We start from the raw sequence: 17,127 nt of genomic DNA, 5'->3' as shown, positions 1-17,127 counted from the left end.
ATCCATGCTGTAAGATGTAACAAACATATCTGTTGACTATGGTGTTCTCTTTTGCTCTCGCCACTAGAGTAGGGTAAACTCAATTTTTCGACCATATAATCAGACACTCTCGAAGCTTTTTCATCATAAAGTGTCAGAAAATCTTGTGGAACGAAAATTAGTTCTTTAATTACGAGACGTCTATGATAAAATTGGAAACATTTTTTTTTCTTTATATCGATAAAATACAATTAAACTGAGAGAGAGAGAAAAGTAAAACGATAACACAATTCAATTAAAAAAGTACTAGAAATTTTTGTGATTGAATCGAATAGCGATATATTCCATATCAACTCCACTTGAAAAGGCCCAAGAAAATTCTATCTATCAAGTGTGTGTACTTTTTGTGTGAAAAATTATATCGATTGGTCAGCCAACATGGACATCAGCAGCTTAGATTTTGGGCCAACATAGAAAAAAAAACGCACGTTCAATGCAAACCATTTCTGTTGATCGATTAATTTTTTGCGTTCGATTTTCTTCAAATGCGACTTCCTAAAGGGAGTGATAGTGTGATTGATATTTTGACATCTTGCACAATGAAACGGCAAAATGTGAGAACTTTGTCACTCGTTGTGTGCACATTTACGTATTTATTAATTGGTGCTGCCGTTTTTGATGCACTCGAATCGGAAACTGAAAGCAAACGATGGGCTTTCTTATCAAGTTAGTGATTTTATTCGATTGAATAAATACGATTTTTTTTTTGTTGGTGATTTATGTTGAGAAAAAAATGTTGACAATTTTCTTTCTTTTTTGGGTGAAAAATATTTGCAGATATAAAGAATACATTTGTTCGAAAGTATAATATAACAGCCGAAGACTATCGAATGATGGAAATAGTTGTAATCGAAAATAAGCCCCATAAGGCGGGTCCACAGTGGAAATTTGCGGGTGCATTTTACTTTGCAACAGTCGTATTGGCCATGATAGGATACGGTCACTCTACGCCAGTCACAATTGGTGGGAAGGCGTTCTGCATGGGCTATGCAATGGTAATGTTCTGAATAAATTCAGTCGAGATTTTTGATTGTGCTAAAGACGTCTCTTTTCATTCAAATACAGGTTGGAATTCCATTGGGTCTCGTTATGTTCCAGTCTATTGGTGAGCGTTTGAACAAATTCGTATCGGTGTTCATAAAACGAGTGAAACTCTACATTCGATGTAAACAAACGGAGGCAACTGAGACGAATTTGATGCTGTTCAACGTGCTACTGTCATCAGTTATTATCACTACGGGCGCCGCCGTATTTTCCCGATATGAAGGCTGGAATTATTTCGATAGTTTTTACTATTGCTTTGTGACATTAACCACGATCGGATTTGGTGATTATGTTGCACTTCAAAATGACCACGCTTTGACGAGTAAACCTGGCTATGTGGCCCTGAGTTTGGTATTCATTCTGTTCGGTTTGGCCGTAGTCGCTGCCTCCATCAATTTGCTCGTCCTACGTTTCATGACAATGTATGTTGCAAGGAGAAAAAGAAAACCCAAATCATATTGATTGAAAAATCTGAATTCACGATAAAATTTATTGAAATTTCCAGGCAAGCTGAAGATAATCGTCGCGATGAACAAGAAGCACAGTCATCTGCATCGAATAACGTTCTAATGCCTTACGATGATCCTTATGCAACCGGGAAATTGCTTGGTGGAAGTCAATCCAATTACTATTCTGATGTTGATGACCAGATAAGCACTTGTTCATGCACATGCTCAGGCGGAGCCAGTTGCGCAAACCACGAACTACTTATCGATCGAGGATATCATCCGGCCGAAATTCTCACTGATAATTTGAGCATTAAGCGAGCCTCCGTTTGAATGCCGTGCCACATCGAGCACGTGTTATTCTGTAAATATGTAAAATGTCTCAATGTGTGTTGAATAAAAACGTAAAAACATTTTTTTTTTATTTCGAATCTATTGATATTTATTGTTCTTTTTTATTCTTCTATTTTTTTCTGGCTTTCATATATAAACTTAACAAAGAAGGTTCACTTTTATTGGTGTATTTTGTGTCTTTAAATAGATTTCTAAATTGTTTCTTTCTTTGTTATAGATCTGACTACAAATTCATTTAATCGATTACAAAATATATTTGTTTTCTGAGAACAGTGATGGGATACGATGGGATTGGTTTTCGTTTTGATAGTGGGTTTTTCTACGATTGTTTCATTTAATATTTCTTTTTTCGAGCATAAATTTGAACTAATTACGAATCTCTATACGAATATGCTGTTCGTTTATATGCGTATTCAGTGAAAATATCATTCGTGATAAAAATAGTTGAATTCGTTAATAAAAATTCTTCGAAAACATTTTGCTAGAAATCATACAGTTATGCGAAACTATCAATCGCCGTCTCTAGCGCGAATAAACTATCATGCAGTTAATATTCTTCGAACAAAAATTTTCATGAAATCATCGCAGCGTAACGGTTGATTCGAATTTTAGCGAAAAAACTGAAAAAGGGCAACCAACACGTTAGCCAGTGGATTAAACAACTTCGAATGATAAATCAATCTAGGGGAAACAAACACTTTCATAATGTTGTGAAAATGAGGAATATTCACACAATACAGAACTTGCATTTCGTAGCTGTGCTAGATGGCTATCCAGTGATTTCTGTGGAAACCATTTTTGTGTTGAATAAATGGCTTATGGTAAGTCAAGACTTGCATTTGGAGTTCCGAATATGTGTGAATATTTGAATGTGTTTTCCCCCTAGAATTCGAACTTTTTCACGAAATCATACATGATCATACAAATTTGTTGTTAAATATGTTTTATATTATTTCTGAACGACATCTCAAATTTGACGAGGAGCAGTTGGTCGATGTAGATCAGTGAATACGCGCGAATCAAACTGAAAGTTTCGGCTATGTGTTAGAGGCAGAACAATAGGCTTTGCCACGACCCATTTGCCTAAATATTCGTTTTTCTCGAGTGCTAGTATACTAGCGTAAGGAATCTTTTCCATTAGCTCTCGTATGTTCCGTAAGGCCATCGGTCGTCCTTCCAGCAAGAGTCGGCTATTGGTCTCCAAATTGGCAGCATGCGCAACAATTAGTATGTTTTCGCTGGAACGTTTGACCGCGTAGTCGGATACTCGGTGGTTTCGTTGATAAAACGTATCAAGATTCTCACCTCGTTGCTTATACTTCAAGTCTTCATAAGACAAAAGTGGTACGTAGCCTACATCGATGTTATATCCAGCGATCTCAAGTTCCTGGACCGTTAGGAATTGTGGAATTTCCGTGTAGTAGGCGCACCACTCGAACAATGCCGGTTCTACTCTGATTTTTACCTCAGCAGGCGTCTGTAACCCTTGTAGTACTGCCTGTGCGGTTTGAATGCATCGGAATGCTGGTGAACAATAGACAAAACCAATTGAAACACCTTGTTCCTTTAGCATTTGGCCCGTCAAGAATGCTTGATTAACACCTGCGGTGGAAGAAAAAGCGAAATAAATTGTAAATGTAGCGCACATTTTGAGTGTGGCCATGTTGACTTACCCATGTTCGTTATCGGTGAATCAAACTTCCACGGATAACGGTATTCACCGTCTCTTCTCTCGGGCAGAACAAGTGGCAGATTCAAATCTAACCGTTCATAGCCAAAAGCTTCCGAAAAACACTGATCCGTCCATTTCGGAAACGAGTAGTCTACACGTTCTGCATGTCGCATTATCAGCAATTTCTGACTATCGTTTGGACGTTCGAGTAACTTTCCTATTGTCGGTTTCCATGGAATGGTTTTTCGCTGTTAATTCGGATATGTTTTTCACTTATATTAGCTGTTTCGAAACGCTGAAAAATGTTGTTAAACTCACCGAAGAATCGATTGCCGCTCTGGCACAATCTTCCAGCGAAGCTTCTGGCTGACGCATGTTATTCACTAATGGTTCGTCATTCTGTAAACGGCCCTTGCCCGAACCGACGAACTGAAGTCGTGTGTGCAAACTCCATGCTTCGGACTCGGGTGCTCTCAACACATGATCCGATGGGAAATAGCCTGAGGTACCCGTTGTTAGTGACGCACCATAAATCCATCCTTCTTCATCGCCATTGCTCACGGCAGTTTCTGTGGCCGAAACGTAGTCGCCAATGTTTATATTCAGTTCATCGTGAACTTGTGCGCGGTAATTTGTCATTACTCTGAATACCTAATGCCAGTGATGACGGAACGAAACGAGAAACGTGAATATCAAACGTAAATTCCTAACATCGTTAGGCTAACAAAGACTCTAAACTCAGGGCAAGTTGGAGACAAAGTGTGAAAGTTGGCGCAAGAGACGCAAATCCTGGCAACTCCACAGTGTTCAGTCAACGGTGCTTTGTTCTCCATTTAACATGACTTGACTGAGAATGACATTTCAAATATTCACCTGGTTTTGTTCAATGCGAGCATCGCGTGAGTACAATCGCAGTTCCCATGCTGATGCATCAACGTATTCGAATCGGTCAAGCAAACTAGACAGCGTTATCGAATCCATTTTGTCGTATCTGTAGGCCAATTTCAAATGCAATTGTGCTGGTTTCTCTTCGCAGTCCACGTCGATTGCTGAATGATTGAAAAACAGTAAAATTTGTCGCGTCATTTATGTGTCAAATGGATTCAATTGAAAATACTTACACCCTCTTGTCTCGACGGGAGCACTCCGCTTCGGTGAATGCGATCTGGTGCACCACGGACAGCAAGCCATTAATGCCGATGCTTGATTATAGTCTTCAATGTCTTGAATGAATGTCAAAGTGATTGACGTTAGTTTGGCAAGCCTTTAATACAATAAAACATCCAAAATGCAATCGATTTGACTTACTGTCTTTACTTTCTTTGCTCTCAATCGTTCTGACAGCATCGACGAATGTTGTTGCAATGTTTTCGAAAAACTTTTTGTCAGGCGGATTGATGTAGAACCCAATGAATTCCTCATCCTGATGCAATTTCAAATCGATTCGTTTCTCTATGTATGCGTTGAGTGTGTTGACCACAGCCTTTACCGATTTTGTGATGTGCGGCTCCATATCGGCGGAAGCCTGGTTTGGTAAGCCCAACGAAAGAAAAATCCAAAATTGATTGCTCAAAGGTCACTAATGCCCATGCAAAGCGGGAATAAACAAATGCTACCTTGAAAAATGACACCAATGTCATATGCGGAAATCGATTGTGTGCATCGTTCCAATTGCAAAGGTCACGTGAATCATTCCAGAAAGTCAATAGCTGCTCGCCAAATGCTCCGACCGGCATAGCTAACAACGTGTATTCGCGTAAAATGTTCTCATCCAATCGTGGATCATTCACATGAGACACAAGCCAGTTCATCGCTTTCTTTGAACATCCATTGCCCGTGGCTGCTAAAGCCTTTTCACTGTCAAAGCGTTTTAACCATGAAAAATACCATGCGAATTGCTTTATGAAAAATATGTCAAATGTGCATGTACTAGTACTTACGCTCTGTCTCTCGAAATGCCCAAAAACATGAGCGTTTGCAGCGGGGTTTTTTCTGGTTTGGAAAAATTCTGTAGCGGTGGATTTTTTCTAGGCGGTGGCATTTCGTTACGACGTATTTTTTTTTATTAAAAAAGAACTTATTCGGATTAGGTTTGATGAGACACACTGAATTTGAGAAATCAAACCGTTTAAGAACGTACGTTCTTAAATTGAGAGAGTTCTTTGCTCCTAAGCTTCAAACAGGTGACTGAATGTGCGAGTGTGTTTATGTTTGACACTGAGTTTTCGCTACACGGCTTTTTATGGTATTGTAATGCGCATGGTATAACTGAACTTGTGAACGAATGTAGCATTCGATACAAGTGGCGACATCAGTGGCCGCAGCATGAATTTCGCTTTCTCTTTCTGTTTGAGTGTCTATGAATCATATACCCTATACACAATTTTGGAGGGAAAAATGCAAACCATAAATTGCCCTTGATTATCCTTCGATCCAATCGGACTCGAGCACAATGAATGCACAATGCAATGCTATTCTAAATTTTCTTTATTAAAATATTAAAAGGTTAGTACAGTAATGAATCGAAAAATCTTAGAATTTATTTACAAATTAATGCAACTGGACTATTTCTATGGATATTGTTTTTGTTTTTGCATCGAATCGCGTTAAACTATAATGTTTCATGTTTTGTTTGTTTGTGTGGGTTTGTGTGTGTGTGTTGTGTGTGGTTTTGGTTATGTCGAAAATGTATTGTCCAAGATTTTTCTGTCTTCTGTTGGGCATGGATCTATTCATCGTTATTTGCCAACGACGATGGCATAGCACTCGACCGGTGCTAGTTAGGTGATTTTTGAATGACTTTTTCCAATTGATTTACATGAAGCGATGAATTAGGTTGTCGGTGCATACTAAATACCATTTGTACAAACTCAAACTTATTTCCAAACTTATTGTGTGTGTATGTGTTTGTTTGTTGATTGTTCCTTTGTTTTATTTTTACAGAAAATATAAGAATGAAGAGAAAAATATAATAAAAATAAACAATGTTAAAATATTCTTGTCTCATAGATCTGATTCGCACATGTTCCACCTGTTCGCCTCTAAACCTTCATATTTCAATTTTTCCATTTATTCTCCCTACTTGAATTTCAAGTATCGAACTAATGACGAAATCATCGTTTCTGTGTACGTGTGTTTGTTTCTATTGAAATACACCAATTCCTTATCAATAACGATAATTTTAATCTGATGGTTTGTTGGTGTGTTTAGTTGTTGTTTTTTTTTTAGAAAGTTCTTAACGCTATTTTAATGCTATATAGATCTATGGATGCTAGCACATTAATTTGTGTAATGTTTTTTTTTCTGTTTTAATCGGTCGCTCTACCGGTTTTTCATCTGAATGCGTTTTATTCGCTCTGTTTTTTGTTTTTCATTCACTTAACTTGTAATTGTATTAAAATTTGTTTGTTATTTACTATATCGCACGGATTGTATAGTAAATGTTTGTTTTAGCGGTTTAGCATTTAGTTTTATATATCGATCCGAATTCCGTGTGTGTAACATGTATTGTGTCGGTCAGGGCTTTCGCAAAATGTGTTTAGATTTAATTATTGTTTCCATTGTCTGATTTGATGATGTTTAGATGCCAGTCAAAACAACTTGCTGATTTTCGTCATTGTCCTCTGGATCCAAGATTTCCTCTTTGTGAACGATCATCTGTTCATCCGGATTGACGGCCGGTTGACGAGGTGCTGTTTGACCTGCGAACGATTCATAAAAGAAATTTGTTAAATAAATGCTTCAAATAACACAGAGACACTGCTTCAATCATACCATATTTCTCGTGAATTCTTCGATGCCTCTTCAAAGCAAAACGATCGGCGAAGGCGGCTGTACAAATTTCACATTTAAATGGCTTTTCTCCACTGTGTACCTTGGCGTGGTTCTTCAAATGGGCTGCCTGACTGAAAGCCGAACCGCATGTCTCACATCTATTCAAAAAGTAGATTTCAAAAGACAACATGAATAATCCCCTCATAAAAACCCAACAAAAAGATGAGCAGTGCCTGGCTTGACAGGGTAGTGACACTTACTTGTATGGTTTCTCCCCAGTGTGAATGCGACGATGGTTCCACAATGTGGCGTGGCGTGCAAATCCTTTGTCGCAGACTTCGCAAACATATGGCTTTTCACCGCTGTGTGTGCGTTCATGGTTCTTCAAGTGTGGCGATTGAGAAAACTGCATACCGCAAGTTTGACATCTGTGTGATTGGGAAGAGAGAGGGTGCAAGCAAGCTAATTAATACCAACAAACCGAAATGAACATTTCCAATTTTAATCAATTGTATCGTACTTGTATGGCTTCTCTCCAGTATGGATACGCGAATGATTCTTTAAGTAGACCGCTTTGGCAAATGCAAGTCCACAAATCGAACATTTGTAGTTCTTTTCACCGCTGTGCAATTTTTTGTGTGACCATAAACTCGAGTACCGCGAGAATGAACCACCGCAAATGTTACAATGGAAAGGCTTTTCCTGTGGCGGAACTTTTGAATTTTTATGTCCTCCGATGAATATCACACCGGATCCGTTGCATTTGTGACATTTTGTGACGGCTGCCATATTTCGCTTTTTCACCGGATAGTAACCGGCTTGATTTGACGAACCAGCGGCATTTTCAATTTTCGGCTGCTTTAAATGTTGATGCTGTGATGTACCGGCCTGATTGACACCGATGACATTTTGTGCGTTGATTACATCCATGGCGTCTGGATTCATTTCGAATTTTACATCACCATCGGGTGCAACAAAGATTTGTGTTTGACGCTGTTGTGTCATTATCGAAGACACATCGTTATTGATACAATTTTCGCATCGTATCAATTTTGGACCCTTACGCTTTGGGTTCTGCTGTACAGGACCACCGCATGTTATACACTTTATGGTCTTATCGATTTTTATATGCGTCTGGTGCTGAGGCTGCTGATGATGCTGTTGCTCTGTTTGGATGGGAATTTGCGATTGAGAAAAAATAAAACGTTTATAAATGATTCGAAGACAAATAAATCGAACAAAAAGTACTTACGGGCATGGTGTTGTTGTTGAGCAGTGTGATGCTGTTGATGGTGTTGCTGCTGCTGTTGATGATGCTGAATAAACGATAATATTGTTTGATATCACTTGACTTCAACGCCCCGGATGGCTGAATTGTGTTACCAGAATCTAAAAAATGCTTACCTGTTGTTGATGGTGATGGTGCTGTTGATGGTCTCCTCCTTGCACTTGCTGGTCCATGGCTTCATTGGTAGCAATAATTTGAATATGAGCCAATATTTTGTCCATTTTCATTAAAAATTAAGTTATTACCTTGAACTAAGTTTTGTCCAGCCTGTTGTGTCACCACAGTAATCTGTTGATCGTTCGTGCCATCCGTCCCGTCTTGTGTATGGATCCGCTTGTGATGATTCAACAGCGTCAAATGGGAAAACATCAGTCCGCATACGTCGCACTTGAAGCTTATGTTGGAAATGGTGTTTGTGATTGGCTTATTGACCACTTGGATTCGTCCATTGCTGTCAACCGTAGCAATGCCAGCAACTGTCGATGCAGCTATAATAAGAGAATACACACAGTCAGCATTTTTAGATCCGAACTACTAATGAACATTTAGAAAATAAACAAAATGATTTGAAAGAAAACAAGGAAAAAAATAAAAAAGTGTAAGAACCATTATTACTTTGACCGATTGGCATTTGGTTAACCAATGCATAATTTGCATAGCCAAACGGTTGGGCGATGTAGCATGTTTTGGTGTCGTCTGTTAGTTGGGCCAAATTTACCGTACTGGTATGACCCTAAAAATATTCAATAAACATTCATTTTTTTTATTATTTCAATTCAGATATTTCTCAATTGTGGAATATTGATCAGAAAATGATTTTTTTTTATCTAACATTGAATTTACCTGTGATGTCGGTGTTAACATTGTGATTTCGTGTTTTTCATTAGCCGGGCAAAGTGTTCAGTGTTGCGTGAACTTCACTTTTATTGCTTCTGAAAAATGAAAGAGAAAGAAATATTTGAAAAGAATTCAGCAAAAATGTCGATTTTTGTTTGTAGTTTAAACAAAAACAAAATATTTCCATATCCACCGTTAATCATTCATGCAAACAAATATAAATAAAGCGTTGCGATAAAATATTCCAATCTGAAAAACACGCACAACAAAAGCACTGTAGCACATACGAAAATCTCATCTCCGTAGTCAAGTTTATCATCACCGAAAAACTTTGACAAAGGGTGAAAGAGAAAAAACAACAACAAACCATTAAACCAAGACGACAATAAAATAGAGCGAAGAGTGGAAAAAAGCTGGCACTTGGGTGAAGTATAGCAGCAGCAGTAGCAGCGGCACAGAGGAAAAAATGAAATAAAACAATCAAAACATAAACATTCACTTCTTGTATTTCTTTCTTTCGCACGCGCTCCCAATTTCTAACGGATTGGAATTGATGATATGAGCGAAAGCGAACAGTCTGTATATATCTCTCTGTCGTTGTTGCTGTTGCTGTTGCCGTCGCTGCTGCTGCTCCTGCTGCTGCTGCTGCTGCTGCTGCGATGCACGATGGTTTGAGCGTGTCAAGCATCTTTGTGTGTGTTAGTGTGAATGCTGCTGTTAGCATGTTGCTAAGTGTGTCTGGGTCGGATTCGAGTGAGTGCGAGAAAGTATGTACAATTGAATGCCAAACGGACTATACATTAATACATATCTTATGTGTCTCTGTCCTGAATGGATTTTGTGTGTTGCGCCGTACATTGCTACATACGTCAATTTTGCAATGTATTTCTCGTCGTTTTTTTTTCGTTTTTTTTTTCCTACGTACAAATACGTGTGTGTATACGAAATGCCGAGTTGATGTCACGCGAAAGCACACACAACTTTTACGAATGAGATACAAGACGAGAGGGAGAGAAACCAAGCGAAAAAGGTAGTGTTCATACGCGAAAGGAACAGAAATCAAGTCACTTAGAGTGGATAGAGAAGTAGAAACAACAAGAAGAGCGAAAACAGTGTAGTCTCTTTCTTGTGATTCTGAAATGAAAATGTTCGCTTGCATATTCACATTGACAGGAGGCGATGTGCTTCTATATTTTGCCTTTCTCTTATTCTTTAGCGCGTTGGACTTGTGTTTACGTTGAACGAACGCTAAAAAAGACGGTGCCGTCGTGTTTTGATGATTTGTTTTTTTCTTCTGTCTCTTTCTTCGGCCTGCTTTCGAAGACTTTGTATAAGAATGATGGCAGAAATATTCAGTTCAAAGATGCCCTTCTCTTTTTGTATGATTTTTTTTTCCAATGTTGTTTGTTTTAGAATGTACACTTATTCACTCATTTCGATTGTTAGAGTTAAACGGTAAGTGAAGTGACACATTTTTCGATTGGCCGTAAACGTTGTTGAAACGAAAACTTTAATAAAACCGAGAGAAAGACAAATGGTACGGAATGCAAAGTATAGTAAGAAGTACATTCTTGTCATCGCAAAGCGAAGTCATTATGTGAAGCGAAGGGGAAAATAACAGCAATCAAAGTTCAGACGGAAAATTCACCACAACAAATCTACACACGGACGCGCGAGGAAATAATGATAAACAAACGATGGCATGCAATGTGTCAAAATTTGCTGCTCTCATTCTCTTTCTAAAAAAATGTCTGTATTGTTCTTTGTCGTTATCAAGCGGCGACGGTGTGCAAGGGATACACATATATGCTTGTGCGTTTCGTGTTTGTATTCTAAGGTTCATATGCGGCGGCACAGCACGAAAATATTCTTGACTCTTTTCAATGCGAGCAGATTCGTAGCATGTTGAGAGAGAGATCACTCTCCCCGAGTGTGTGAAAACCAAAACTCGTGCTAGAATGGGATGAGCGATATAAAAACCGTATGTCTTAGAGGTTATGCGTTGTGTCTGCGCGCCTAACACACATACGGTACCTCTCGCTTCTTTCGAGAGCTGTCTCTCTCCTCGAAAAAAAAAGAAAAATGTGTGTCTGGTTTTCTGTCTTATTCAATCGCGCCTAAACATTGAAATTGATGGTTTAGTGGATGAAATAGACGAGAGAAAAGAAAAACAAAAACAACTCTTTTTTTTCTTTCTTCTTCTTTTTCCGCACACCTTTTCTACATTTCTCTCATTTCAGTGTGCGGTTCGGCTGTGTGTCGCGACACCGTCTTACTTGTTTCTTCTGTACTGATGAACAGCACACATCATACGCTCTTTCTCTTTTGTGGCTATTTATTTAAAATAGACAAACACATATCAACATGTTATCATCATCGTTTCGATTTTGTTTTGCTATGGATATTCATTGCAACTCGCATCCATCAGTGAGTACAGTGTGTGTAAGCATAAGAATATATATATATATATATGAAACAGAGAGAAAAATGCGCGCCAAATTAATATGCTTTGAGCAAAACGTGTGACACCAATAATAATTTATGGTAATTATAAAGCGAGCTTACATGTTTATTTAACGTGATTACATTTTCGCAGTGTGCAAAAGCGAAAGGTGTTCAAAATGATCATTTTGCACTGTGCAGTTGTTGTTGTTGTTGCTGCTGCAGTTGATATTCTGTTGCGCTCAGAAAAACGTTATACGTTTAAAAGGCTTATAATCAACTTTTAAGTTGGCCGAGAATTAACTAATCGAACTTTGAAATCAAGTTAATGAACTGAATTTTCAAGATTTACGGTTTTTTGAATAAATGCGCTCTATGTTAGACGCTTGATTGGTGGTAAGATTTTGTTTCGATGAAAATTGTACGCAAAACGAAGTGTTTGTCGTCGACCGAAAAATGCTTCGAAATGCAATTCATTTATTTACAAAAATCAAGATAAAAGCAAATGGGTTTTATCAAGTTAAACACTTGAAACGATTTTGACTACGCATACACGCACCACCAGATATCTACAATTCTAATTGAACGTTGCGGCCATTACACGGTTTTATTTAATTTTTATTCTCTGCGTACTCAGTACTGTCGATTTATTTGTGTTTATTTTTTCTCTCATTACAGTAGTTAAAGAGCAAAAGCAACAACAACAACAACAACCACAGCAGACTACTACAGTCGCTGCGGCAGCAACGGCAGCAATAGCTTGTATAGTGCACATTAATAAATTGATATTTAAATAAATTACGACGCGCACAGATACGCACATTACATCCTCTATGCGACTTTCAGTGGCAAAATGTGAACGAAAAAACTATGCACATCAAAGCCCAATGCATTTATTTGAAATTCTGCCGAAAAATCACCGACAAACAACTATTTTGCCATTTACTAAAATTTAACTTTTGATTTTGGTATTTTGGTATTTTTGTCAAACGAACTCATTGAAAGAGAGCGACGACCAAAAAAAACCAACAATTCACATTCCGATTTCGATGTAACGCCAAAACAAAACCACATTCACACATGTCTATATAAATTCACAAAACAAACGTGTCTCTGGAAATATTAGGCAACAAAAACCAATGGGGAAAATTATTAAAATTGGCTAAAAAGTTAAAAAAAAAACCTCGAAACTCATACCACTAATTGAACTTGATTTGATCAAAAGTGATTTTGATTTCGTAAAATTTTTGTTTATTACATGCAAAACGCGACGAAAAATGTTACACTCTCACATAAAATATTGGTCGATTATTGTCTTTTCGATTTACGCTCTTTTTTCTGCTGCTTACATTTTGATTACAAACAACACAATTTTGGTTTTTTGGCGAGAAAAAGAAAAAAATAGAATAAAATGGTGAAAGAATATGTATATACGTACGAGAAATGAAATGATTTTTTATTTCGTTTTTCTGTAGAAAATCTTTTGTCTCACTTTAATATGGCTGCTCTCTGCTATTACGCTACACAAATATGTACGCGCGTTGTATGGCTGTTTGTGCCGTTTGTTGGAAACACAAAATATAAATTGAATAAAGAAAGATGGAGAGACACCAGCGAAAAAGAATGAAAACACATTTGAAGCGTTCGAACAAATACACTGAACTATGCGACTAGGCGCGAGAGTGGAACGAGTACGTAAAATCGTCGACCGAAACGATGCGATGTTCCATGTATGCGAGAGATAGATGGCTTCGGTTTTTGAATATGCTTTCCCTTCATTCGCCTTCGCTTTGCTCACATTTACAGCAGTAAATTCGTCGAAATGCACACCAACACACTGGCATCATTTCCTCTGTGTGCGCGTGTGTGTGTGTATGCGTGCGTACGTATGAAACGAACTCAAGTGTTGGCAATTCTCCTTAATCGCAATGAGTCAAACTGAGACAGTGACTGTACATTTCACAATGTAGGTGGGGCAAGCGAGACAGTCTGAGTGTCAGTTAGGTATTTTCGTTTTGCCAGATGCAATAGTCGTTGCTTGACACTCAAAATATCCCTGGAGGGAATTTTTTGTCCGTGTTTTGCCTCGTGGTGTCAATTGTCAAAGAAATTGTTTTTTTACTAGTTGAGAAGCATTACTAGCTTAAACATGGATCTTTTTACCGTTGACACGGTTGGAGAGCAAAATCTCTTAGAGCAAAACGAATATGATAATTCAAAAATGTTATATTCAAGTACTAAACATTTAGATGATAAAAATGCCGCTAAACAACAAGAAGAAGACCAGAGTGAGAAAGAGACAAATGCAGATGAAGAGAACGATGACATCGAGGATATCGAAGAGGATTACGATTATGGAGGTTAGTAATAAAAGCCGCATTTGTTCACAGATGAGTTTTAGTTCAACAGCGAATATAATATTTACTTCATTACCTTGTCACATTGTAGGCATTCCACCACCGCCAATAGATATCATTAGCATTTTGAAGAAGCCAACGCTATTCAACAAACCGTTGTACGGCAACGATGCGGATAAATCAAAGGGAAGAGGTGAAGACGATTTAGATGCATTTTGCAAAGCAATGGGTTGGACGAGTTTGAATGGTGTTTTGCCGAAAAAACCTGAGAAGAAAACCAAACGAGGCTGGGAAATTGAGGATATCGACCTAACTGATGTACATAAAGATTTGACAAAGACAGATGTTGAGAAAGAGATGCGCAGCAGTGTACTAAAAGGCATTGAGACCAAGAGGGAGGTGAAAGTTCTATCCGAACGTGAAGCACATCGACAAAGAAAGGTGAATATCGAACACAAAATGTCAACATTGAAAAACTTCGAAATGATGTGACACGCGACACTGACACATTTCCACTCGTATCGGCTGTAGAGCACGACTCAACTCATTTTCAACTCCACTCGTTGTATCTTGATGCTTTTCTTTGAGATTATGATAGCATTGTAAGGCCAGCGAGACATTGTTGAAGTTGGAAACGATTTCGGAAGGGAGAATCTACTCGATTTTCCCGGATGAATACGGTCAACGGCTTTATTGGTACACACAAACGATACCAATCATATATTTGATATTCGAATCAAGTTGTACCATACATCTACGCGTGGTTTGTTCTTTGAATCTGACGAATGCAAGGCTTGGTTTTTGTTCATCGAGTGAAATCATTTTCTATCGATGATCGAAATCAATCTTAATCATTTGGCGAATTTCAAAAACTGACCGAATGGAAATTTAACGAAAATGGGTCGTTCTACGGTTGATTGTGGATTTTATGATGTCAATTTTAGTAATCTGATCATTCATATCCAAGCAAATAATGAAATCATTTCTTAAGTGTTTGATACTAATGTTCATCGTGTATTTCTACAATTTCAGGCTGAGGCATCAAAAACAAAGGGCAAGAACTGGTTCAATATGCCTGCCACAGAGGTCTCCGATGAATTACGCCAAGATTTGGAAATTATTCAAATGCGTTCGGTGCTAAATCCAACACATTTCTACAAGAAAAACGATTTGAAAACATTACCCAAGTACTTCCAAGTTGGTACCGTTATGGCATCACCGCTCGACAAATACAATGACCGTGGTCAACGGGTGAGCAAGAAGAAGTCTCTAGTCGACGAACTGTTGGAGGATGCCGAATTCCAACGGTACAACAAACGAAAATATCAGGAGGTGTTGGCCGAAAAGAGAAACACCGGCTTCAAAAAAGCGTACAAAAAAATGAAAAAACTCAAAAAGAAGTCTTAATCTATAGGAAAAGCCATTTTTATTATTTTATAAATAAAAAAAATCATGTTATAAATAAATCTAAAACGCTCAACTTTTAGTCGAATCACTTTCATCCAGAAAACTTATCAACTTGGTTGCAATTGTTTTATAGCTGTTGTGGTGTGTTGAATCGGGGAATTTGATAACAATGGGAATACCAGAGTCCGAACATTGGGACAATTGAGAATCAATAGGTATTGAAGCTAGAATATCGATGCCGAGATCTTTTGCCAATTCTTCCGTGCTGTTGGGGTAAATTTGTAGTTTTTCTTGGCAATTGGTGCAAATGACATGGCTCATATTCTCAATTATGCCAATCAATGGAATTTTGAGCGTTTGATACATTTCGGCTCCACGTTTTGTAACATTCAAAGCTGCTTTCTGGGGTGTACTGACTAGTATTGTTCCCGATATAGGTACATTTTGAGCTAATGACAGATGTATGTCACCTGTACCCGGCGGTGTATCAACAACCAGAATGTCAAGTGGGTCCCAAACAGCGCCTTTTAGAAGTCGTTGCAATGCTGACATTACAAGTGGCCCTCTCCATATTATCGGTTTATCAGGATCAATCAAAAATCCCATCGACAGACTGAATAAGACAGAAATTTATTACTTTTTTGACTTTCAAAAGTTATTGTTAGCAAAATCACCATTTAACGCCATAGTTTTGCAACGGAATCATCAAATTCTTGTCATCAACACGTGGAGTATCATTCAAATTCATCATTAACGGTATCGATGGACCAAATATGTCTGCGTCAAGCAATCCAACGCGTTTGCCCTTGAAAATAAAATTGTTTTAGGTCAGTTTTTCTAATTATGGTTATTAAATTTTGTGTGTGATACCATTTGAGCCAATACAACTGCCAGATTCACTGTCAATGAAAAAGACAAATGGTTGAATATAATCAATCTACTTGAATGAGTTAAATTGAATAATTCAATTCGAATTTGTTTTTGAATTCATAGCATAAACTCACCTGATGTCGTGCTTTTACCAACGCCTCCTTTGCCGGAAGCAACAACCACAATATCTTTTACGCCGGGCAAAGGTGCCTGTTTGGGCAAACCTCTAGCCATAATTTCGGCCTGACGTGCCGTCGGCTTGGTGCTGTAACTGGCACCACGACTCCACGCCTGAAATTATTTGAAAAGTATTTTCAATCGTGATACAAACCATCACTACACCAAACACTTATATTCAATTTTTCTATATTCGTAACATTCAATACAACGAATGGAATAAAAAAAACCTTGAGCTATTTTAAATAGAAACAAAGAGAAAAATCGATACTAATATGAAGTTTTATAGTAAAATCCATACCGAGACTAATATTCGCGGATTAAATTTCATTGTTTACATTTTTTGTATGGTTTCTAATCCAAAGTTCTAGGTTAACCAATGTTTGACTTGACAATCAGTTATTGTCAGTGACAGATGAA

General features: G+C 37.9%; 5 protein-coding genes across 21 annotated transcripts; 2 read left to right on the top strand and 3 right to left on the bottom strand.

The window, feature by feature from the left end:
* Positions 1-101: 101 nt before the first annotated feature.
* Positions 102-1,973, top strand: LOC129568010 (two pore potassium channel protein sup-9). Its single transcript, XM_055445505.1, has 4 exons — positions 102-705; positions 817-1,034; positions 1,105-1,505; positions 1,589-1,973. Exons 1-4 carry the CDS (start codon positions 525-527, stop codon positions 1,860-1,862), a joined length of 1,074 nt encoding a protein of 357 aa, XP_055301480.1. The 5' UTR covers positions 102-524; the 3' UTR covers positions 1,863-1,973.
* Positions 1,943-6,198, bottom strand: LOC129568007 (ecdysteroid-phosphate phosphatase). Its single transcript, XM_055445484.1, has 8 exons — positions 5,496-6,198; positions 5,172-5,412; positions 4,864-5,080; positions 4,677-4,778; positions 4,429-4,604; positions 3,874-4,206; positions 3,557-3,803; positions 1,943-3,485 (listed from the first exon to the last, which is right to left on the bottom strand). The coding sequence occupies exons 1-8, from the start codon at positions 5,594-5,596 to the stop codon at positions 2,851-2,853; spliced, it is 2,052 nt and encodes a 683-aa protein (XP_055301459.1). The 5' UTR covers positions 5,597-6,198; the 3' UTR covers positions 1,943-2,850.
* LOC129568009 (zinc finger protein 677) lies at positions 6,025-13,555 on the bottom strand. 17 transcript variants are annotated; one of them, XM_055445485.1, is made up of 11 exons: positions 13,389-13,549; positions 13,189-13,237; positions 9,461-9,549; positions 9,224-9,350; positions 8,863-9,105; positions 8,734-8,792; positions 8,582-8,645; positions 7,850-8,495; positions 7,590-7,757; positions 7,330-7,487; positions 6,025-7,256 (listed from the first exon to the last, which is right to left on the bottom strand). In XM_055445485.1, the coding sequence occupies exons 3-11, from the start codon at positions 9,479-9,481 to the stop codon at positions 7,135-7,137; spliced, it is 1,608 nt and encodes a 535-aa protein (XP_055301460.1). In that variant the 5' UTR covers positions 9,482-9,549; positions 13,189-13,237; positions 13,389-13,549; the 3' UTR covers positions 6,025-7,134. The 17 variants fall into 17 exon arrangements, with proteins under 17 accessions (XP_055301460.1, XP_055301471.1, XP_055301467.1 ...); XM_055445496.1 differs by lacking the exon at positions 13,189-13,237 and having other exon boundaries at positions 9,233-9,350; positions 13,389-13,555; XM_055445492.1 differs by lacking the exon at positions 13,189-13,237 and having other exon boundaries at positions 13,389-13,543.
* A 175-nt stretch (positions 13,556-13,730) lies between these two features.
* On the top strand, positions 13,731-15,726 carry LOC129568011 (deoxynucleotidyltransferase terminal-interacting protein 2). Its single transcript, XM_055445506.1, has 3 exons — positions 13,731-14,256; positions 14,345-14,694; positions 15,286-15,726. Exons 1-3 carry the CDS (start codon positions 14,046-14,048, stop codon positions 15,658-15,660), a joined length of 936 nt encoding a protein of 311 aa, XP_055301481.1. The 5' UTR covers positions 13,731-14,045; the 3' UTR covers positions 15,661-15,726.
* Positions 15,727-15,729: 3 nt separating this feature from the next.
* LOC129568012 (iron-sulfur protein NUBPL) lies at positions 15,730-17,115 on the bottom strand. The gene is made up of 5 exons (XM_055445507.1): positions 17,009-17,115; positions 16,665-16,821; positions 16,531-16,559; positions 16,335-16,465; positions 15,730-16,273 (listed from the first exon to the last, which is right to left on the bottom strand). Exons 1-5 carry the CDS (start codon positions 17,036-17,038, stop codon positions 15,730-15,732), a joined length of 891 nt encoding a protein of 296 aa, XP_055301482.1. The 5' UTR covers positions 17,039-17,115.
* Positions 17,116-17,127: the final 12 nt, after the last annotated feature.

The sequence above is a fragment of the Sitodiplosis mosellana genome, unplaced genomic scaffold (genome assembly GCF_009176505.1).
Source record: "Sitodiplosis mosellana isolate CC-2019 unplaced genomic scaffold, AAFC_SMos_1.0 Smas_scaffold_14, whole genome shotgun sequence".
Classification (NCBI taxonomy): Eukaryota; Metazoa; Arthropoda; class Insecta; order Diptera; family Cecidomyiidae; genus Sitodiplosis; species Sitodiplosis mosellana.
The sequence above is the reverse complement of the archived record's forward strand: the minus strand, read 5'-3'. Positions and strand labels throughout refer to the sequence as shown.